The sequence below is a fragment of the Pagrus pagrus genome (genome assembly GCF_965226575.1).
Source record: "Pagrus pagrus genome assembly, chromosome: 6".
In the NCBI taxonomy this organism is placed as follows: domain Eukaryota; kingdom Metazoa; phylum Chordata; class Actinopteri; order Spariformes; family Sparidae; genus Pagrus; species Pagrus pagrus.
Window position 1 is genome coordinate 14,863,939 of NC_140190.1, and position 23,787 is coordinate 14,887,725.

General features: G+C 40.6%; 3 protein-coding genes across 4 annotated transcripts; 2 read left to right on the plus strand and 1 right to left on the minus strand.

Moving 5' to 3' along the window:
* Positions 1-1,777: 1,777 nt before the first annotated feature.
* On the minus strand, positions 1,778-6,437 carry ccl25b (chemokine (C-C motif) ligand 25b). 2 transcript variants are annotated; one of them, XM_084354882.1, is made up of 5 exons: positions 6,416-6,437; positions 4,479-4,568; positions 2,662-2,779; positions 2,351-2,471; positions 1,778-2,249 (listed from the first exon to the last, which is right to left on the minus strand). In XM_084354882.1, the coding sequence occupies exons 2-4, from the start codon at positions 4,540-4,542 to the stop codon at positions 2,351-2,353; spliced, it is 303 nt and encodes a 100-aa protein (XP_084211008.1). In that variant the 5' UTR covers positions 4,543-4,568; positions 6,416-6,437; the 3' UTR covers positions 1,778-2,249. The 2 variants fall into 2 exon arrangements, with proteins under 2 accessions (XP_084211008.1, XP_084211007.1); XM_084354881.1 differs by lacking the exon at positions 6,416-6,437 and adding an exon at positions 4,977-5,096.
* A 3,587-nt stretch (positions 6,438-10,024) lies between these two features.
* gclm (glutamate-cysteine ligase, modifier subunit) lies at positions 10,025-17,230 on the plus strand. Its single transcript, XM_084355403.1, has 7 exons — positions 10,025-10,371; positions 12,780-12,842; positions 13,707-13,791; positions 14,165-14,221; positions 14,325-14,527; positions 14,953-15,067; positions 15,615-17,230. The coding sequence occupies exons 1-7, from the start codon at positions 10,234-10,236 to the stop codon at positions 15,782-15,784; spliced, it is 831 nt and encodes a 276-aa protein (XP_084211529.1). The 5' UTR covers positions 10,025-10,233; the 3' UTR covers positions 15,785-17,230.
* A 365-nt stretch (positions 17,231-17,595) lies between these two features.
* Positions 17,596-23,693, plus strand: dnttip2 (deoxynucleotidyltransferase, terminal, interacting protein 2). The gene is made up of 7 exons (XM_084355658.1): positions 17,596-17,734; positions 18,722-20,790; positions 21,536-21,674; positions 21,896-21,991; positions 22,127-22,291; positions 22,463-22,572; positions 23,151-23,693. The coding sequence occupies exons 1-7, from the start codon at positions 17,660-17,662 to the stop codon at positions 23,245-23,247; spliced, it is 2,751 nt and encodes a 916-aa protein (XP_084211784.1). The 5' UTR covers positions 17,596-17,659; the 3' UTR covers positions 23,248-23,693.
* Positions 23,694-23,787: the final 94 nt, after the last annotated feature.

Sequence of the window (23,787 nt, forward strand, 5' to 3'; positions counted from 1 at the left end):
CACAGAGTTTAGGCATGTTCACAACTTGCGCATGAAAACCACTCAACTTGAAAGCGCTGATTACACCATTGTCCCACAATGCAAAGAAGGCAAAAAAGAAATGGAAGAGCTGCTCACAGCTGGAAAAAGTTCTAGATGCAACATCAACATCAACATCTAGTCGCAGTTGTTCATGAATCATTTCTGGAAATAACATCAAAAAACAATCGATCAATTACATCTTTGGAAAAACATTTTGTTGTGTGCTTATGAAGTTTAATTGACAGTAGCTTTGATGTCTTGTAATTCCCTGTAATCACAATCAACAGTAAGCATGATGTTATATTCTGTGGTATTTTTAATGCGCTCGTCTTTTATTGATCTATAACCCAGAAATAAAAAGGAAACATAGAAAGAGAGATGCATAAATTACCAGATGTGCAACAAATGTCCACAGCTGGGACAATGTGGTTTAGTGTCTTTGCTCCAGTGTCACCATGATGCACTCAAGTTGTTTGTGACGTGTGAAGACATTTCACAATCTATCTAGTTCCAGTAAATGAGAGATGTCTTAAATGAGGCAGAGACACTTTCAAGTTTTAACCACAGTCCCAGTTTCCTTTATTCACAGTCTGTTCATCCTGCTGCCGTCTGGCAAAAGATACAGAAGTATCTGTTGCCATACAGCCGGACTACACAGCAGCTTCTCTCCTCAGGCTGTGAGACTCCAGGACTTATTCTCCCACCATAAAGAAACGTTTTGTCTTTAGCTTAAAGGGACTACAACTTGCATTTCATTGTACAAGCCTGTGTTGTAAAAGTACAATAAATCAACCTTTAAAACCAGGACAGGACGACCTCCAAAATCCCCTCCAGCAGGTTCGATTTTATTTTAAGGCCCTTTTGGGCCCTCTAATGACCCAGGGCCCCTCAACAACTGACCTCTGTAGCAGGATCGATTTGAAACCTTTAAAACCGTTATCCTCTTGAAAGGGCTGAACTTCCAACTGGGAAAAATGGGCAACTGCCACAAGGAGCCTTTTACTTTTGAGGCATACTGTGTCAAAATCTGGTTTTCCCACCTTCATTATTCTAGCTTATATAATGCAGTGCTTTTTCCTGAAAAAAATAAAAAAGCTGCTTCAACTACGGCTTGGTAGTATTCTAGTATAGGAGCAATAGTTGTTTTCTTGGGGCAAAATAAAATGAAGCTGCCAGCGATGGTGTGCTGTGTCTGCTGTTCTTGATAGGAATTTTAGAGGCAACACGGATCCAACAGGAACGTAAGTAGGTGAAAGGATAGGTACACTGTTTGTTTAACTTTGAGATGTACTCTTGCCCAGAATGAGGACTGTGGGATTTTTTCCGCACACATTGTGAAGGGAAGCAAAACCTGTTCCAGTATAAATTGGGTCACCTGACAGATAACAGGTTAGACAAACTTGTAAAACTGTGAACAAATCCTTTAATCCAGCCTCATTGGACTGAATTGCTGAGAACTTTTAGCTTTTAACTTCCAAGTCATCATCAAGGGTAATGCAGATCAACTGTCCCGAGAGCCGAGTTTCAAAGTGTTGACAGATGGCTCATGTTGTCAATTATTGTCTTATATTGATGTCAGGTTGAGATTTTAAGAGTGGGAGACTATTGGACCCAAGCTGAGCCTGCTGTGTTTCATGGATAACCAGAAAAAATGTCATCAAGGAGGAATGCTGCAACTTTTCCCCCTAAAATCAACAATGGGATCACCAAATCAGGACAAATCAAACTGATTCAAAACAGCCAGATAAAACCAGAGTCTGGTTTGTATTGTTTCTTTATTTGATATGGTGGGACACAAAATACAACAATGGTGGTGATACAAAAATATGGAAATCTGTCGTATAAAAAACAAACTCTCAGCTTAACTACAAAGGGGTTATTATTTTATTTTTTTCATAATACTACATCACACACTTATACACTCTGCAAATACATTTCAAAGCTGCCAAACAGTGGCTCATTCCTAGCAGGCACTACATTACAGTATGGACAGTATGGTAGTGATGGCTCATACAAGTGAATTCTGCTATAGAGGTTTTAACATTCAGGGTATATTCATATTATAGTGAACTGTGTACATTTACTTTCTCTGTCAACGACAGGAAATACCAGACCTGGTGAAACCTTATCCACAAGGTTAGAAGTGATATACGATGCCTGACGGGGGGGGGTGAAACATCTGCTCTCCTCTGTCCCGTTTTCCTCTCTTGTTTTTCTCCCTCTGTGGTCTACGAAGACAAAAGATTCATGATGAAGAATTCACTCACTGAGTTCCTCTGTGAGGCCTAAAAGTATGTCATTGAGAGAGTATGTTGTGTAACTATTTTACCTAATTCTGCACTGCCGTTCTCTGATCCACACCTGCCATCAAATGCTGGACCCAAGGCTTATCTGGATTGGCACAGACTGTCCGCTGTCTGGCTTGTGAGGGCCTCTTCTTCATCAGAAACCTGCACATACCAGTATATTTACTTAATTTCATCAAGCTTGCTGTGCAACTTATAAGACTAATGAAGGATACTTGTATCACATTCTTAGTAAACAGTGTACTTTTCCATTCCTCTTTGCCAATTTATTAATAGATGGAGGTTTTTTTTACAATGTAGGACAAAAGCGAGGGATATAATATTTGTTACTCACACGACTGCTCTCTTGTTACAATCACCATCTGTTTCCTGCATCCTGTAACTTTCAATGTTTCTCTTTGCGTTGTTTCTCATCCCTTGAACGTAGCCAAGGCAGCAGTCACCGTACGAGCCTGGAGAGAGAGAGAGACAAAAGTCACTGAGGGTTAGAGAGTGATCAACTCCACTTGAAAATGTCTCCCTTGGGTTGAAAATAAGCAATTAGTTCACATATACACTCTTGTTAGGGCCCAAAGGGAAATCAATTGTTTAGTTTAAACATTTTGAAGTGTCTCTTGTGTCTAATTGTGTTGTTTTGTATATCTGTGTGTTTATTGTGTGTGCCAGTAAACTACAAAGCATTATTTTTTTATGTTAGTTAATTTGTGGGCTAATAACTCAATATGAACACACGAGCATGGGTCTTACAAATCACTATTAATTCAACTGCACGTCATTAAATAATTATTTAAGGGGCGATTTCTAGAATTTGAAAAGAAGTGGGAATAAACCAACAGCATCTTGGGAATCTCCATCTCCTCGTTCTTCTCATTTACAGATACCAGAGATTTATTTTGGGGACCTCGATTGATCGATGATTTCTTATTTCGTTTACTCTCTCCCCATCATTTCAGTCGCCTCACATTTATGTTCGTTTACTGTCAGTGTGTCACCAATTGGGCTATTCGCAGTCATTCTGATCTCAAAGTAGAACTGCATATTCTGCCACAACTTTTACTTAATTTAGTTTTAATTTAATTTAATTTTGTTTACTTATAGGCTAATATCTGAGGGATTTGTCTTGAGGATCCCAAATTGACTAAATATTGACTGTAAAATGATTAATTCTATGTTTTTTTAAATCCTTGCAACAGCCCTGCCTGTTGTAGTAAATTACTCACTACTGTACCTAACTCGTAATCCGGTTACAGGGTTTGTAATTTGAGAGGAAACAGAACGTTTCTTTGACACAGCCCAGTTGTGTTCTTTGGACATTAAATAACGTTGTTCCAAAACGTTTCACTGTATTTTCTCTTACTTTACTTTTCTTTTTATTTAAAATACCAAGAATTTTGGATGATTTTTTTCCTTCATCATAATGTCACATCATCTAACTCCTTGCAACAATTCTCCATGTGACCTTTGTCTGAAGCTGAAGCCCCTAATGGTTGGCTGTATTGATAACATTAATGTCCAAAATAGTATAAATCAGCTAAAGGATTGGTGTATTCGTGACAACTTTAGACTCTTCTTCATTCACAAATTTGCTTGAGATATAAGCATCTTAGTGGCTGTACTTTGATGTAAAGAAAAAGTCAGTTTTACTCCAAAGTGCACAATCCAACACTCCTCATTTGTGCTGTATTTTGCTGATGAGGAACTGATGGTGATAATCTGTCATTTTATTTAACGCATTTAAGATTAGCACGTCAATGTGGTCCTTAATAGCAAGCCCAGACAGATTACACTTTGGTATTAAGTGCTACGCTGAATGTTTTGGAGCAAAAATAATGGCCCTCACTGAAAGAGTGGATTTAGCAACAAAATGAAGGAATGTGGATTATGAAGTACAGCTACAGTCAGAATTTTACCAAGTTTGGTCAAAGCCAGACTCCATGTACTCTCCACAGTAATACACAGAAGTACCAGTTTCACCAAAATTGGGTCTATATTTGGAGATTTTAGCTTACATTTTGTCAGAATAAAACAGTTGCCTGCACAATACTGAGCTACTTAAAAAAAAAAAGAAAATAAATTTTTAAAAAAAATCTATGTGCAATCTACAGTTTGGAATATTTCAGTTCTGGTATGAATCAAATCTCTTCCTCTTACCTTGTGCAAGACTCAGGTACATGGATGTGAGGAGCAGGAGGAAGAAAAGAGCTTGGAACTTCATGGCTGCTGTTCTAGTTGTGTGGTTCGCTGCACAGAAACAAAAAGATTCAACCAAAGAGCAAAACACACTAAGTTGGAGGCAGTCTCCTGACCCCCTCTGCCTTGTACATTTTGGCAGTTGATGTAATATTTTCCATCACAAACCCCCCCATCTGCACTCTGGTGAAAGAGAAAGGTTATGTCTCTAACCCTCGATTAAAAATGTTGCAATCCTTGTCTGGTGTCCAGCTGTGTGCAGCTGTTTAATCTCCAAGTGCTGAATGCTTTTTTACAGAAACTGAGTAAGTTTCTGTTGAATTGTGACCAGATTCCCTCTCTGACATACATGTAATCTCAGCATTTGAAACACACAACAGCAAGTCTGCAAACGTCAGGATTACAAAAGCGGCAAGAATAACAAGAGGGAATTGTTTTATAAGCATGCAGAGAACATACCCGCTCACATTCAGTATTTCACAAGAGGTCCTGGGAGAAAAAAACCTGAGTCCAGTGCAGGCTCTGTACTCTTATAGTACACACACATGAGATCTGCCCTCCCTCAACATTAACTCCTTTACTGCTCCTCCTCCGACATGTCGACACTCACACAGTTTTACAATTCCACAGAAAAAGCATGAAATTTGATCACTTAAGCCCTTGAGGCTGTCACACACACATTTATCAATAACACTCAAGTACCTCTGATGTTACTGCAACAACATTTCTGGTTATCTCTCAAAAGATCAGAAATTTGTTGGAAAAGCACCAGATATTCTACAATGCCACATTCAGGCTGAATGAGAATTAAAGAAAACAATGAATATAAAGGTGCAGTTTAGGTAAGGAAATGTTAGGCACATGAGAAAACTGCACTTGGGACAACAGGAAATGAAGTAATATAATAATGCAAAACTTGCGTTCCATAAAAAGTTATATTCTTGAATACTTTCACACAAAGGCTGATCCAATCTGGCGGCACTAAAGCTTTCCAGATGCATGACATGCTTCCAAATTTGGCTTATTATGTGTTGATTAAGTATGATTTACATCAAATGAACAGGATCAGTGAGATTGTTTATCTCTCTACAGCTGCAGCCATTTGTAACCCTGCCCTGCTTCAAGTCCCATTTCCTTAAAAATCCTGAATCTAACAAACTACGTATGTGCTTCATGGTCCATCTTGTGCCTTGGATTGCCTCTTTGCACTTATCCATACAGTCAGTGTTGATTCAATGTCACTCATTTTCCCGTGCCACTGTAATCAAAGTCAGTCATGAGACGAGATGAAATGAGAAAAGACAAGATGAGATGAGACGAGAAGAGATAAGATGAAGAAGTCATACTCAGAGGGTGTAGAGGGTTGTCATACATACTGTATAATTGTGATGAATGTTACTGTCGTTTTCAGGCTCTCCCATGTTCATTTTGAATTACGTAACGACGTGCAGGTATGTGTGTCCTTTTGTGTGAATGTGTGCAAACTTGTCAGTGTATTTATTTCATAGTAGTTAAATTGGCAGCAGAGGAGCCATTCAACCTCGAACAACCTTATACCACAGGAAGTTATGTAAGACACCTAAAACCAGCTCCAGTGGAAAAACACTAACAGTTAAAACACAGGGAAAACCAATATTTTCTTATTTTCTAAACTCGAGACCCTGCTCTTTAATACTGGTCTGACACCTCTTCTTCATGTTTTACAAATCTGGCTGGCATGTGTTAGTAGTAACCACTTCAATGCTTTGTGTTTTTTATGTGTGTGGTTAAATGGTGTTTTTATTGCTACATTGTGGGCCCCTGATCAACAGAAATATGCACTTAATGATCAATCCTAGCTAAACTTTTAGAAATACTGAAGTCATGTATTCAAGTCACCCAAAAGCAACAGCACCCACCTCATTCATAAACAGCCAAAACATGGTAAAAAGACATGAAATGGCCATGTCACGTCTCCAGACGCCTCCAGAAGCCTGAGATCAAAACCAAATTAATTTGTAAAGACATTATTTACATCCTTGTCATAAAAAGGGTTCTTTCAAAAATAAGGAATGGATGGCTGGAGTCGCAGATATGCTTTGAGGTGCTTTTATTAACAAAAAAAATGTGAAGAAAGAAATAATTACGTCTTCTGCTGCAAGCAGGAAAAAGGCAAAAATGTTATTATCACACAGGTTTTGGTCCAGTAACTTCCTTTTCAGTTTGACTTCCACCTTCAGACTGATTCAGCTCTCTCGAGGCCAGTGGTGGCCACAGGCTTATATATGCTCAGCCCCTCCCTCCAGACCAACCAACTGTTCTCAGTCAATTAACCCACATTTTAACACCAGAATTCACCATTCCTGAAATTCATGTACATTAATTTAATCCATGCAATTAACTTTACCATCACCCTGAAAATAAAACCCCATAAATAAACTATGTAGTTTTAACAATAAACACAATTTACCTCTCACTCAATCAAACATGGTATCTCCCACTATCGTCCCACCTGAGTGTGCTCCCCCCTCCCTCCTATAAAGGAAGCACTCAGCTTCAGCTCTGGTTCACACCCTGAAGCTGTGAAAGGACAAACTCAAAGATTGGTGAGATCCAAACAAACAAATTAAGCAAACAAAATCATGAACTAATGTGTCTTTTATATTAAATTATTGAAATATTGTGAAATTGTAAATGGGGATTGAAACTAATTTATTGCAGTGCATGCACTCACTACAAATACAGAGGGAAGAATGTGTGTGTGTGTGTGTGTGTGTGTGTGTGTGTGTCACATCTTTGTCACAGTCCTCGACATGCACTTGAGCTCGTCCACCCACTTCAGACGGGGTGCGTGCTAACTACTTTTCTAAATAACAGCAAAGTTGTACGAAAATCCGAATGAGCTGTGTGTTTTCTTTACGTTTTAAAACAAGTCCCCATCTGCTTCAGTAGTTTAGGAGAATGCTGCAACGCTGTTTCGCTGGAAAGCTCCAGAAATGTTTTGTGGACTACAAAACTTCACATAGCTTACCATCACTGTGACTGAATATTCATTTTTTGTGAACTTATCTTAGAGGGCTACAAATCAATCACGCTCTAGTCACTATTTTTTCCCTCCGTCATTTATAATCAAATTAATATACAGTCTAAAAATATTGGAATGAGCTCATAAACGACCCTACATATGTTCATTTTATAAATTGTGAAATGTAACTACCTGAAAGTTACTAAAACCCAAAATTTCCTGGTAAAAATAAAGAGGACATGACGTCAGTATCCTCACTTTTTTCTACACTGAGGAAATAGCGTTTCAATCATGACTGTCTCTGGTGTTCGACAGAAATTTGCACTAGAGAAAAAGAATGACGGTTTGATGGCTTACGCACTCTCGCACTGAGATCACTGCATCCCTGCAGAGATTAGATTGCTTCCAAATGTTAGCATTCGCTTTCCCATCATGTTTGTCTGAATCAAGAATACCAAGCAGTGACGGAAACTGCTCTTGAATATTTGTGTCTAAAGAACAGATAAAGATTCAAACACAAGCTCCACATGTTATCATTAAATAAAGGCCTCATTCCAAAACAAAACACTTTATCGTACTGCTGTATCAGCCTCCACACTTCTGGGAAGGCTCTCTACAAGATTTTCACATCTGGCTAAACGGATTTCCTGCCATTTAATCACACGAGCACAAGTGTGTTCCAGCACTGATGTTGGGAGATAAAGCCTAACTCAGTCACTTTTCCAGTTTAATCAAAAAGAATTGACTTGGCTTTGTTCACAGGGGAATTACCATGTTGAAACAGGAAAGACACATTCCTTTCTCATTCACCAACATCACACACATAATCTGCGGATAAATTCATTAATGATGTCAACCATCATGTTCTCGTAAAGTAGAGAAGTAGGCTGAAGATAAGATAGCAGTATGAGTGTACTTTTGAGTGCTTTTGATTAGTGCTACTCCGCATCTGAAAATAATTTATGGATGTGTGTCTCTTGATGATTGACATATCCTGACATATAAATGTTATATGTTTATTATAGGATTAATCTACAATTTATAGCAAAGTAAATATAGTGAAGTAAAAAGTACATTCCTCCCTGTAAAGTAATAGAGTAGAAGTAGGAACAGCGTTGTAAAAAGTAGCCAGCAGTCATACTTAAGTAAGAGTAAAGATGTTGTGCTTATATAACTTTGTTAAAAGTCCAAATCAGCCAAGGAGTAGTACTTGAGTAAAAATGTGAAAGTATTTGTTATCGAATGTACTTAAGAATTAAAAGGAAATGTTCTGCCAATAATGTAAAGTATCAAAAGTAAGTAAAAGTAAATTATACATTTATTTGCATGTATGTATATACTGTGTGCTATAGGTCGACTGATTACTGATCACTCTCAGAGAACAAACACCACTAAGCCGTCATTAGCGTGGTAATACAGAGCACACATGACACTAAATAGGTGAGGAGCCAACAGTCAGAGATGATGGACTCCATCTGTGAGAACTCGCCTCAAAGACGGCCTCTTAGTGTTGAAGGGGTGTGACCACAATACAAAGACAAACTATCAGAAAATAAGTAAGACTGGAAAAAATAGCATATAAAACACATAGAAATCTATATCTTACAGATACATCCACTACCAATATACACAGAAAGGGAAACAGTTGTCACAAAAAAATACATCAAATATAAATGTTCATATATAAGAGAACAATTGTCACCAAACTAATCCAGTTTCATATGAGCATATACTAACACTGCCTGTCCTCTAATTTATTTGTGATATAAAACTACTCATCAGTCAGTAAATAAAACAATAATGCCAAAAAACTGATTACCTGGTTACCGACTGATTACCTGTCAGGCCAATTATTGGATACAATATTACAAACATCTTTCAGATTATCAGTGTTTCTTGTTTTTTTTATTTGACTGCCAATAAAATATATTAATTTAAAAATGCAGCACATAATCTGCCTAGTAACTACTAACTAAAGCTTTCAAATTAATGTAGTGAGTATGAAGTAGTAGAAAATGTAAATACTCAAGTAAAGTACAACTAAGAAATTGTACTTAAGTAAATATACTTGGTTACAACCCATCATTTCGTATGAAGTAGTAGAAAATGTAAATACTCAAGTAAAGTACAAGTCCCTCAAAATGGTACTAAAGTACAGTACTAGAGTAAATGTACTTAGTTACATTCCATCACTGAGTATGAAGTAGGCTATTAGAAAATGTAAATACTCAAAGTACTACTATGAAATTGTAGTTGAGTAGATGTATTTTAGTTACAATGTTATACAACGTTACCCTCGCTTGATAAAACAATAAGAAAAACTGCAGCACCACCTCGTGGTCACAAGAGGGACTGCGCCCACCATAACACTCCGCTCCGTCGATCCAGTCCGGTGTTATGGATGTAGCCGGTTCGTCCCGGGCATCCTGACCAGGTTTTACGGGACAATCACCGACCCATCCGTGGGGGCGTGACCGACCGGCTTTCCTCCATAATAGCCAGTATCAAACCAGCAAACCAGCAGGTCGGTCAACAGTGACTGCAAGTCATCCTGACTTCTTCATTTTTAACAGTAGCGGGGGCTGTACTATTGTTGGCTAGCTGTGCGTTAGCCGGCAGTTACAGCAACAGTCGGTGATCGCTCGCTCGCTGTCACGTTTCGTCGCAGCTCACACTGATTAGCAACTTGTTAGCTCGCTAGCGGAAAACCACATGGATCCTCAAAACACCAACATGAACACCGAGGCGAAGATGATGATGAACCACGCGAAGACTCTCAGGCTCCACACCGGGAACTTAGTCAACCGAAGTCGGCTGAAAAAGAAATGTCCGGCTTCTCCCAGCGAAGAGGTAAAATAACGTAAGACCCGTGTCATGTGAAACGACGACAGTTTCATCACCCACGAAAGTTAAGCTAACTAGTTGTGTTGTGTTCTGTGACAGGTTAGCTTATTAGCTTAGCCTCGATGTTAACGTCATAATAGCTGGCTAAATATTTAACTAGCTAACGACACCAGTGTGTTCACTGATAATAAGATAATGTGTCACGTAATATGAACGGTCCGTACAGAGAGGAAGTACACGGGGATATCTTTACAGTATTTCACATTGTACTTGTGGAAAATAAATGTTTACCTGGGGCAGGTGTGCTCAGACTTCTAACCACACAGGTAGTAAACGCTAGTAAACTCCAGAGTTCAATGCTGAGTAGCTTTTATTGGCAGAAGCAGGTGCAGTAATTTCAACCGAGGTGATATCTGGAAAGTAACTGAGTCAGAAAGCAAAATCATTCAAGTGGTACACTAAGACAGAGTCTCTTAATGTGGAGCTTAACTGTAGATATACAACTGTTGCTTATATAAACTATACGTTTATAAACTATTGTTTTCTGGGGTCACACTTACACAAAAATAATGATCATACATGTTGTTTTTTGCACTGGTGTGCCTGACTTCTTCATTTAGGTGCACCTAATAACACATTTTAATTTGATCTCTTAACACACAACATAAATGATGTTTGCTGAATGAATGATGACATGTATAAAGGTGCAAATACATGGTTTTCTTTATTTAGATGACAGCACAGCCGACAGGATATGGCAATAACCTCAGTTGTAAAAATAAACTGCTAAATTTCAGATGAACACTTTACGGATTTTAATATCCGTGTGCGACAAAAATAGTCGTACACTGGAGCCCTAACGTACTTGTCAAGGGCGATAGTTAAAGCAACGTTATGTAGAAATTGGCATTTTGTGCGATTTGGCGCCCCCTATAGTTTCTGAGTGAAACACCACTGTCGTAAATACAAATCCCAGGTCTGTCACGATTTGTCAGTCGCAATGTAGGTGCTAACTAAAAACAAAACTCATGACGTAATAACAATGTTATGTGTTAAACTTGTATGCTGAAGTAAACATGTATGTAACGCTGTGATCCTACACTCTCACTGAAGTTACATAATGCAGGAACAAGTGATGAGGGGCAGAGTGGCTGAGACAGAGACACCATTCACCCTGTTACAAGACACTGTACCATCAAAATGTGTTACATAATGTTGCTTTAACTACAGGACTTAATCTCAGCCAAAGGGGAGTAACTACCTTTTTTCAAATTTGCATCTAGTAAGTCTTGCTTATGTGATGAAGACAAACAAGATAACTGGCTTTATGACCCGCCCTGAGGTGAATAGTTTCTAAATGGTTGTTTGCTTACACATAAAACACTCTTAGTGTGATGCCCTTATGTCACTCATAACTTCAGTGCTGCAACTCAATGTTGTTTTTCACGTTGATTATAGGTTGATATTTGCTGGGGTAATATGGTTGACTTGCTATCAATTACTTTAGTTGGTTTATAAATAGTGTAACACATGTAAAACACAAGAGAGTCTAAAGCCTGTTTCACACTGCCTAGGAAAATAATCACTTATCTGAGTAGAGGCTGATTAATTTCTGTCCACTGACTAACCATAAATCAACGACTTGTAGTGGCATGGCGTCGGTGTTTACTGTAGTTTAATAAAGTTGTGGCTGCGCTCTCCTGGAAGGGTTTGGTCAGACTTTGCAAACTGCTTCTGATACTGCATCACATTGTTTGATCTTATAATTTATGATTGTTGTGATGAAGGGCAGAGGTCGCCACAGTTCAACATTCAATAAAACTCAGATACAGGATACAGAAAATAGAGAGCCCAGTTTTGTCACCCAGGCTGTTTAGTTAAAAACAGTTAAAAATAAAATAAAAAGCGCATTGGTTTGTACTCAGACACAGGGAATGTGAAATCTGGCCTTTGGCACTTTTTTCAGATCCAACCCTTCAAGTTAGTTGAGTGCTCCTGACATATGACATGTATGCAGCAGCAGAGCGGAGGCTTGTTCATCACATATGTCTCTAACAGTCTCTTTCTCTCTGCCGGGGCCCCTCATCTTCAGGTTTTGTCTTGTTTGACATTTTCTACATGCCTTCACCACTCAGACTCACATTTCTCACTCATCCGTACTGTCCTTACACGACTGATGCAGCTGGCCTCCACACACCATGCTTATCTGTTTGTAAATAGATAAGTTAGCTGTTAAAACTTGACTTGTCCCCTCTCCTTGTCCCTCGCTCTGGCCTGGTTTTGAAGTTCTGGTTTCATTGCGGAGCAGCAAAGCAGCTGTTCAGATGTTGATATGGATTCCAGGAATCATTGATAAGAAGTATGCACGTTTCATGGATGTTAATTAAACTTTGTTTTTCTTTGTGATATTTCAGCTTCAAGACTGCATTCAAGCCACACTGAGCGATTGGTTCTCCACAACAAAACCACCATCCAAGGTAGGAAGACTTTTATAGGTTTCTGCTGTTAACTGTTTTCATGTAGTGCCGTTGGGATCTGAATGTGAGAGCATAGTAGTTCATCGATTTTCAGGCTCTTCTACACCAGTTTTGCATATTTTTTTACAGCACTGAGAAATAATTGGCAGTAGTATTTGCATTGGCGGTCAGTTTATGGTCAGAATGAGTTGCACGGTAACGTGCTACTACAATGTCAGGCAGCAGGGTTTCGGTGCTTTGGGGAAAAGAAATAACTGTAGTGATGACATCAAAGGATGCCTCCAGGCTGACTGAAAAGAAGCTGTCATGATGAATGTTCATGCAGTGCTGGCTGCCAAAGGCGCCATTCCGAATGTCTGTCTGTCTGATGGGATGGAGGGTAGGCGGGGGCGGGTGGGTGCACAGAAACTTTGCTCTGGAGGTTTTGTGCATTGACTGTGACAGAATTTCTAGAAAACAGTACTGACAGTTACTGAATAATCTGTTTAATCAAACTAACATGTTCTGAAAAGTGTGAAATCGAGATAGAAAAAGCTGCCGGATCAAACGTAGTGAACCTTCATTCCTACTGAACACACCCTTGTCCGTGCTGTTTTGCTTGACTCAGCTAATCTGCTTGAGCTTTTATCACCACGCCTACCGGACTCAAATGGCTGGGGGAGGTTTGAAAGAGTTGAATTAAGAGGTCTTAAATACAAAGCTTGTTAGAGGCATCCCTTGCAGGGAAATGTCATTTATGTCATGAAGCTGTCATTTTAACATGCAGATGAAACCAGTAATTTTACATATTTAATGTCGGAAAAGAGCTTTAGTCACGTAAGAAGTGACACAGTTGGTAAATAAATTGCTTGTCTTGTCATGTAGGACTTTCCAGATACACTGGACTGCTCGAGTTCACAGGAATCAGAAGCTATCACACCGGAAGAGAGGGAGGAGCTGAAGGTTTCAGGTAAGTCCTTTTCTTTTTAGTCTGCAAGAAGAACAGTAAATCTCTCATATTGGCATGTGACTGATGACCAACTGCATGTCAGCGCAGGAGTTGCTTCCTGACAACTTTTTTCTCGTGTTCAGTGCCAATAGGGATTTATTGTACATTAAACAAGAGGGTAGCCGTTAAAAAAGCATGGCAGCACACAGATTCTAGTCAAAATATGTCAGAGTTGATCGGAGCATCCCTAATCGATGTTTGGCTGGATCATAAGTAAGTTGGTAGATAGACAAATAAGCAATCAGTGGTAGAAACGTAGTAAATAACCGTAACACACTTTAAACAACTGCAGTATGTTGAGGACGATGCGTTTAAGGTTCCCTTGTTTTTGCAGTTAAGCTGTTCCTGTGTGAGTCGCTTCAGTCCTCCATCAGAGATGCCGTGGAGATGGGTGAGCTTCAAATCTCTTCAGCAACATTTCCATTTGCTGTTAAAATTCCACACAATTGATATGAAAATGTCTTTAATGCACCTTGTTTGTCTGTCCTCCCTAGCCTGCCAGACGCTGGCAGTGTCCCAGCTTGACTCTGTTATCATAGCGCCACCTGGGCCCCTGGAGGGTGACGGCCAGACTTTGGCTCACCTGCAGCCAGCCTGGGAGGAACTGGAGGCTCTGGTCAGGAGCCAGAAGATTGCTGCAATTGGAACCTCTGACCTGGACAAAGATTTGCTAGAGCAGCTCTACAACTGGGCTCAGGTGAGTGGGAATCTTGTGTAGGTGAGCCTCAATTTGTGTCATCGTTAAGCTGGGCAGGCATGCGTTTTTATTAATTGTGTAAGATCTACGCTGTGTGTTTACAGTTTATTCAAACAAGATTCATTCAGCCATGTGGGAAACATGACATATGACGTGCAACTGCTCAAACACAACAGCCAACAAAAAAATGTACTTTCTAATTACTTGTGAGCGACTGATTCATGGCTAGTCCACACAGTGTCTGTCTGCCCAGTTAATGAAGCCACAGAGATGTTGACTTTTGATAATTACTTCAAACAGGAATGTGTTTTTCTGTCATCAGCTTTAGCCAGTAAACCCCTGTCAGACCTGGCAGTTCTCTGTGTTATTTCCTACGCTGAAGCAAATGAAGCCAGTCGTTGACCAAGTTCCCTTTGTTGTTCCAGGTGAAGCCCAGCAGTAACCAGGTGAACCTGGCCTCCTGCTGCGTAATGCCTCCTGACCTGACAGCCTTCGCTAAGGAGTTTGACATCCAGCTGCTCACACACAACGATCCCAAAGGTGAAATTCAGTTTCTTTTCTTCTATCAGTTGGATGGGTTTAAGGGAAGTTTCTGGGTGCGAAAAGGTTCATGAACAGAGTGCATGTGTTCTCAGTGCTCAGTCAGACATTAAAGTATAAGTTTTGTGATATTCTATATTTTTCATAGTTAACTGCTAATGGATGGATAAAAAAAGTATATATTAATCTTAATCAAGCGACAAAAAACCTTAGCTAAGGTTTGAAAATAAATAAGGAAGTTAGTTAAACTCAATAAATGTGTTTGTTCTGCTGTTATAAACAATTTTAAGAACTTCACTCCACTTTTATTAATGTTAAAGTTGCAAGTGCCTTATAAGTGACTTTAAATATCTTCTAATCTAGCAACAAACATGTTTATTACGATTTTGTTAATGTTTTTATAGTCTTGTTAATGTTAATAAGCAACTTTAAAAGACTTGCTAGGGCCTTATTACTTATTAACTATCGCTTATTACAAGGAACATAATATAAAGCGTGACCTGAGTTTTAAACGGCTCCACTCTTGGCCTCATGTTTCCCTCCACAGAGCTGATGTCAGCAGCCACATTCCAGGAGGCGGTGCAGGTGGGAACGCAGGACCTGAACATGGCTAACTGGAGGCTGGAGTGGGTCCTGCGCTACTCCATTATTGTCAAGAGCAGAGGCATCATCAAGGCTAAGGGCTACCTCGTCAGTGCAAGGAAGGCCAGCCCTTAGCACAGCCCGCCAGAGAAGAAGACACATGGATGAAGCCATTTTCCTCCTTTTTCTTTCACGCACTCAAACACACACAACATACGAAGTATCAGTTCTAAATAATGGATGCTGCCAATCACCATGAGTCTTGAAGTCGTTGTTTTATCTTACAGTTAAGGTTGCATCTTAATCATCTATGATTTCTTCAGTTTAACAGATGCAGGTATTCATTGCCATCGTCTCAGTGAGATCAAAAGTAGGAGATCAACATGCAGGATCAACTGCAGGGTCAGTTTTTTAAAAATTTTGAATTTCACAGGTGGTTGCTCTTCAGTAACCAGTACATTGACAGATCAGCCATTTGTCAACACAACAGAGGCTGCTTTAATGATGGAAAATGTCAGGTGGATCTTTAACCTTGTTCTGGCTTGAAGTGCCTCTCATCTTCTGCTCCTCCTATCCTAATTCTTGCCGTGTCTCCGCCGTGTCTGTGTGAATCTAGCTTTAAATATGTCGGTGTGGATGAAAAGAAAACGAGTAGGTGAAGCAAAAGAAAAATGAAGAGAATTATTGTTTTTTATAACTTTCTGAAAGGGTAAATGGGGGAAAAATTCAAAAGAAAGTCGGATGTTATTCACACATTTAAATTGTTCCTGCTGTGTGTGTATATATAACACCATTTGCATTCCTCAGTTGAGTAAACCGATGCACTAATTCAAATCCAACTACATATGAGATGTTTATTTTATGATGTTGATTGGATTAGACTTTAACTGGTAAAGCAGACAACCATGTGAGTATACATAACTTTATTTTATCATGCAGTTCTAACCATGCGCTGTTTTTGACGACTCATTGAAATGCTCCTGAGATTAATTCAAGGGTCGAGAGAGCAGCAATACTTTGAGATATCCCGACATGCATCCATATCCTCTATATGCATTGTTGTTGTAGCACTGGAAACTCCATGCCAAGGAGATGTAAATGTGTTAACTCTGAGGGACGTGGTTTATTTGAAGGTCCACTTTGTAGGATTTAGTGGCAGCTAGCAGTGAGATTGCAACCAACTGAACAACCCTCGTCTCCCTCGGTCTCCAAAGCGTGTAGGAGAAACTAGGGTGGGCGGGGGAAAAGCGAAAAGGCCCTCTGTAGAGATGGTGTTCGGCTTGACCGTTCTGGGATACTGTAGAAACATGGTGGACTCTGTGGAAGAAGAGTCAGTCCTTCGATGTAATGAAAACACAAAGATTCTTATTTTCATGTGATTATACACTAATGAAAACATTATTTCAGCCAATAGAGCCTCCTCAATCCTACACACTGGACCTTTTAAGAATCATGGCTGATATTCCAGACAGGATCCAGTTAATCTCACGAAGACAAGTAAACTGTTGTACTGTAAACATATTTTTATGTTGTCATATATCTGTATATCATGAATTGGCTTTATTAAAAGTATGAAACAGATGTGTGTACTGTCATCGCTGATGTGGTGTGTGGATAAACACAGTCAAGATGTTGGTGTTGGAAATAAACTTTGTTTAATTCAGAGAAGTAAAAACCCTGATATTATTGGCTGATACTGGCCCTTCACATATATATGCATCTGCGCTTATTGTATCTGATATCGGCCAATATGAAAACTTTATTTTAAAAAAACTTCATACATCAACACATCAGCATTCATATCCAAACAATGCAATACAGGACAAGGCTCTGGTAATCCATCAATGAACACTTTTCTTAAATAAGTATAGGAAATAAGTACATCAATTGGGAGAGGAAACTACATGATCACAGCTCTGCGATCGTCTGCTCGGCCTGCATCACTTCCGTCAATCGACTAGTCGAGTCTAGGCTTCACAGGAAGCCAGCGAGGAGCCAGCAGCATGCAAGATGGTGGCCACCAGGAGAGGAGTACGCGTGTACTCCCCAACTAAAACAAACCCAGAGCAGTCCTCTGAGGTCCAGGTACGTGTGAGAGAAAGATGTTCTGTAAACTTGTAAATGTTCAGCGATTATGTGAAGGTTCAGTCCGTCGTGAATGAACCTCCTCACGTGTCTGTTAGCTGGCGTGAAGCTGCTCCAAAGTTCACGTGGACTCCACCGGTCCTTTAACCGTTTAACGTGTCGATGTTTAAACACGAGAAAACAGAAAATGTTGAATAACTGAGACGGTACACACAATGATTAGCGAACAGTTTAGAGTAGCTGTGTTTGGGCGAAGTTCAGAGTGTGTTTATCTTCACTTCGATGCAGCTTTGAATGGTTGAATATTTTATTAGCTTACAATGGCTGCCAAAGTGTGTTAAACTCAACTTTAACATCCCCCTCCACTCTGTCTGAGACCATGAGGCAGGCTTGCAATATTTATGTTTTTGTTATTGTCAACAAATGCCGTTTCAAAAACAAGAACAAAAACAACTTAACAGAAGTCTGTGTAGTCAAAGCCTGAGACAGCTTGGAGAGCTCCATTGTAATCCATAAACTACAATTAACCTTTACTCTGGGGGACATTTTCCTTCAATGCTATAAACCATGACTGTAGTCTCACTAGGACCACATGTACTAATCCACAGCTGAAAATAGTCCTCAAGATTTACACTGCTAGGACCAGTTAAAGTAAAGTTTGGAGGATAAAACTGCAGTGCCCTGCCTCTTTAAAGAATGAAGCTCTGTATCTGTGACCTATCATAAATGTATTATTTAGACTAAATCCTGGTGATAGTGTAGCTTCTTTATACTATCTTCCTGTTGATGATGAAACATACATTTGCCTAAATTTACAGAGTTTAGATATAGATCTTTTAATCTGAATCTTTTGGATTGGACGTAGTGATATTTCTGTATCGATCTGCACACCACCATCTAGTCAGAAAGGCTTGTGATGCTGACAAACACAAGGTTTTAGTCTTTTCATGGGAACTCTATTATTAACTCTTCTTTTCTGCCACACAGGCCACTCCCTCTACTAGTCGCAGAACCAGAAGCACTGCTAAACAAGCGGAGAGTCCCACCCAGAATGCCCTGGTGGAGGCTTGCAGCCAGCTTGAAAATAGTGAGAGCGAACATCCGGCATCTCCACGTGCCTCCACTTTGAAAAGATGTACCAGGGCGTCCAGACTCCACAGTCCAGAGCAGCCATGCACACCTGTGGGCTCCGCTCACGAAGCGGACATATCAGACGTGGACTCCTGCTGCTCCGCAGTGTCTGACATCGAACCGCTAGTGACGCGCACAAGGGGTAGAAGGAGACAGCCCCGCACAGTAAGTCAGGAAGATGAGGAGATATCTGAGGTGGAATCGTGCACTTCGGCGGTATCTGCAGCCAGAGCTGGCCGAAGTAGCCGTCGAAGCACAAGGAGGAAGACGACTCCTGAAAGCTCTGACCCAGCTCCCACTGAGGCGGGCGATGTTAAAGCCGACTCAGCGCAGGAGGCCGAGTCCTGCGGCTCTGTGGTGTCTGAATCCCAGAGAGTCACCAGAAGTCAGAGAAAAATCACTCGCACTAGATCAGCTGCCAAACCGCAAACTGTGGAATCGGAGCTCTCTGACGCAGACAGCTGCATGTCCAGCGTCTCAGGAGCTGAAGTTTCCAAGTCCACCACCCGCAGATCTATGAGATCCAGACGGCAGACAGCTCCCATCCCCATCAACCTAGATGAAGCCGCAGAGGGCTCTCGCTCCCCTGCCCCAACAACTCGAACAAGCCGGGCAACGCGAGGGAAAGCAGCAGCCACTGTAGACGTCAGTGAATCCCTGTCTTGTAACTCTGAAGGGTTTGAGTCCGGGCCCACTTACAGTATGTCGACTCGTAGACGGGGAAAGGCCAAAACTGTGGACTCCGACTCAGAGCTGACGGACACCCATTCCCCTGTAGGCAGCCCCTGCTCCACCCGCAGCAGAGGGACTCCCTGCAGCAGCCGCACAGGTTCGGGGAACAGCAGTCGAGGAGCCTCCAGGCACTCGGTCAAGGATCTTAGTATTGTTCTGGAAAAAGCTGCAGATTCAGCAGAGGAGGACACTTCAATAAATGATTCCAGGTTAGAAAGCACAGTGATTGCTGCGGACGCAGACTCCACAATGCTGGAAGAAGACAAGAGCCAAACACCGGAAGAAAAGGAGGACCAAGATGAGAAAAGTACTAATCTCACATCAACTGAGCCAGATACGATCAGATCGGAAAAGGGAGCGACTGTCATCTCAGACGAAGACTCCCTCGTGGCTCCACCAGTATCAGAAGAAGCTGCTAGTGAACCTGTAGTGACCATCAGACACCAGCAGGAGGAGCCATGTGATGAAAACAAGGACGAGGACACCTCAGAGATGGAAATGAAGCAGGAAGCAGTCCAGTCATCAGAGCCGGTAGAGCCTTGCCCATCAGTTACAGTAACATTATGTGAGAGGACTAATGACACCACAGAGGAGGCTGAAGAGAAGGATGAAGAGATGGAAGTGGCCGACGTGGACGCCCACCCATCACAGAGAGATGAGGATGCTGTTGTGGAAACCCGGCCTAGTGAGGAGGAGAAAATGGAAGCCAGCACATTAAACAGTGATGCTGAGCAGGTGGTTGAGGCCCAAGTTGAGTCCATTCAGGTGACACCCAGCCAGCAGCACAACATCACAGTGGAGTCGTGCCCTGATCAGCAACCCGAAGACATCACCGTCCAGAATAAGAAAGTAATCAGCCTGCTGGAGAGCAGCGAGGATGAAGATGCTGAAGATGAGGAGAGGGATGTTTCGGAAGAGGAGGATGTGGAGCACATGGCAGAGGACAGAGGAGGACCTTCCAAAAAGGCTGCAGCAGCAGGTCCGTCATTAGGCGGACTGTTTATGATCGACACACGGCCCGGAGAGGAGGCTGATGAACAGTACTACGTGGAGAAGCCAACAGAGGACAAGAAAGCCGCAAAGGATGAGAAAGATGAGCAGGAGGAGCAAGATGAGGAGTTTGTGGATGAGGAAGGGGATGACGATGACGACGAAGATACAACCCTCCTCTACTCGAGTAGAAATCCTCTTTTGTAAGTATATGACAGGTGGCCGACTCAGATTGGTTCATTCACATTGTTTACATAAACAGACATGTAAATATGTAGTTTTTCTTCAAACATCTTTATATTTGACTAGTTACAGGATAAAGCCAACAAATATTGAAAACAAGAAGACAAAACTGGCACTCAAAAACACAAAAAGGGGGCACCTAGACAGAAAGAATGACAGAAAAGTCTATATCCTAATTGAGACCAAGATACTTTAAAGGAAAAGCTTCCGTTTGCTAAGTTTCTGTATTCTGTCCCCTCCTCTCTCCAAAGGTTTTAAGTGCTGACTGCCTCTATATGCCAAAGCCAACCAGTGTCAATATATCCCTTTAAAGGAGTAGTATGACATGTTGGGAAATGCACTTTTTGGCTTCTATGTTGAGAGTTACGCTGCGTTCTAGACAACACAGAGCTCCAGAAAATGTCCAACGTCTTCCTAGATAAAGTACAGTGGAACGCTACTTAAAGTCAGAATTCCTACTAGAACAACAGGCAGCACCCATGGTTAGGGGGTAGGATGTATTTGTTGACGACTGTATTTGTACCAGGGCTAGAGAGTAGATTATTAGATTTGTTTAAGTCCAGACTTTCAGAACTGAGCACATGAAGACCGTACAGCCACACTCTTTGTTATTATTCTATATTATCATTAGAAGCGTGTGTAGAGGTGAGAAATGAGACATGACCGCTCCTCCTGAGGAATTTTCTCTGTGCCAATTTGTTTCAGGAAAGAGATGTCCAGCCGTATTGACCCTGGCATCAGAGTGAAGGAGCTCGGGGGTTTATACATCAATTTTGATGGCAGCAAATCAAAACCTGTCTCCAGTTCGCTGCAAAAACTAAAGGAAAAGAAGATCCAGGATGAGGTAAATAAGTGATTGATTTTTCCCTTTTGAAAGTTATCCGTGATGCAGAATGAATAATGAACTTTATAGTTATGCAAGGGCAAGTAAATCCAATAACACCTGCGATGTTGTTATTCATAGGGTTATTCTCACCGATTCCTTTCGACTTGGGCCTTTGAGTAGTGAGGTGTTCATAGTTTGGTACTTTGCAGTGTTGAAGTTTTTGTTTTGTTGTGTTTCAGGTGATGAAGAAGAGTGTAATTGGACCAGACTTTGAAAAGAAGGATGCAGTGCCTCCATACAGCGAATCCAAACAAGCCTTAAAGTTGAAACACAGAGTAAGTTTCACAAAGTAATGCTTGGTTTACGATTCTCTGTCATCAGATGGATCATGCATCAGTTTTTATTCCAAATTTGTGCTTCAGAGGCTTTTACAGTGCTTTTTAAATCTTTAAAATCACTGTTTTTCCCAGGTGGAGAGGGAGAAGACAACAGGAGATGCTTGGTTTAACATGAAAGCCCCAGAAATCACTCCGGAGCTGAAAGGAGACCTCCAAGTCCTGAAGATGAGAGGCTCCCTGGATCCCAAGAGGTTCTACAAGAAGAACGACAGAGATGGCTTGCCCAAATATTTTCAGGTCGGTAAAAAAAACACAAGTCTCAAATCATTTCCCCTTCAGGGTTCTATAGTTTACTCTTTATATGTAATTCTCTTTATATAATTCTTTGTCTCTTTATACTCACTAGAAATATGCTCTGATTATCATATACTTTATTAAGTGAACCTTTTATGTGTGTATGTGATACAGGTTGGCACAGTGGTGGACAACCCAGTAGACTTCTATCATTCCCGTGTTCCCAAGAAGGACAGGAAGAGAACTATGGTGGAGGAGCTGCTGGCTGATGCAGAGTTCAGGCAGTAAGTTGAAATGACAACAAACACAATGAATGTGGCTTAAGTACGTCACATCTCTGGTGTGGTTTCCAGTAAAGAAAATCCACTCCCACAGATTGCTTACAAAACACCAGCTGTTTTATTAGTAGGAATAGATTTAATATTATCATAATGAAGGTATGTTGGTGTTTATTGAGAATGAACAAGTCAAAAGTGGCTTTATTACCAAGTACAAAAACATAGTGTAGTGGATAAAAAAGCATCCTGATTCTGGTTGACATTAACACTTAGGTAATTTGTTTAGAAGTAAAATTTGATCTCATTGACACCACTGATCTCTATCTGTTAGATTCCTTGAATATTTTAACTGAACCGACGAGCCGTAGCAAAGTTACCTTCAGCTGTGGCAACACAGCAGAAGTTTTTTGGCTCTCTACACAGTTGTGTGTATTGTCAGGTGTGTCAGTGTCTTCCATTATAGGTGTGGTTCTATTCATAGGAAGGACTGTACATTTTTGTATGATTGAATCATGCTTTTTTTTTTCTCAAAGTTTATGTGCATCAGCTTAAAAAAAACAAACACTTTCCTCTTCTCCTACCAGGAAAAACAAAAAGAAGTACCAGCAAATTGTGGCAGAGAAAGCAGCACACGGAGCCGGCAAGAGGAACAAGAAGAAGAAGAAATTCCATAAGAAGTAAATCTGAAGACTTGATGTGATGAACAGAATCTTACTGACGTCACCAGCTCTACTTCCTCAACAGCATAAGTCATATTTTGGGACTCAGCGAATCCTCATTGACTCTTCATCTCTAAAGATGGCCTGAATTTACATGAAAAAGCTGACTGTATAAATAAAAGGTGAACAAGTCGAGTTGATTAAGTAAGCAGTGTTAAAAACATTACTTTGTACAGTTAACAGAGAAAATGTGTACGTGCTTATATTTACAGCTGAGTTTTAATCACATAGATTTGTATTTTACAAACATTTTCTGCACAGTAATCATAGTCACTCTAAAAACACATGTAACGAATGAACATTAAAATGCAATGGCTTTGTTTTCTGTATTAAAATACTTTATTTTGACTGGCACAAGTGTTTATAAAGATTTTCCTTAATTAAACTGCTCACATTATTACCCTGCAACATGTTCTGTGGAATGACATTATCACCATCATCACATGAAGAAGCATCAGGGGACCGTTTTACAGCATGTTGCAAGTTACATATACTTACATAT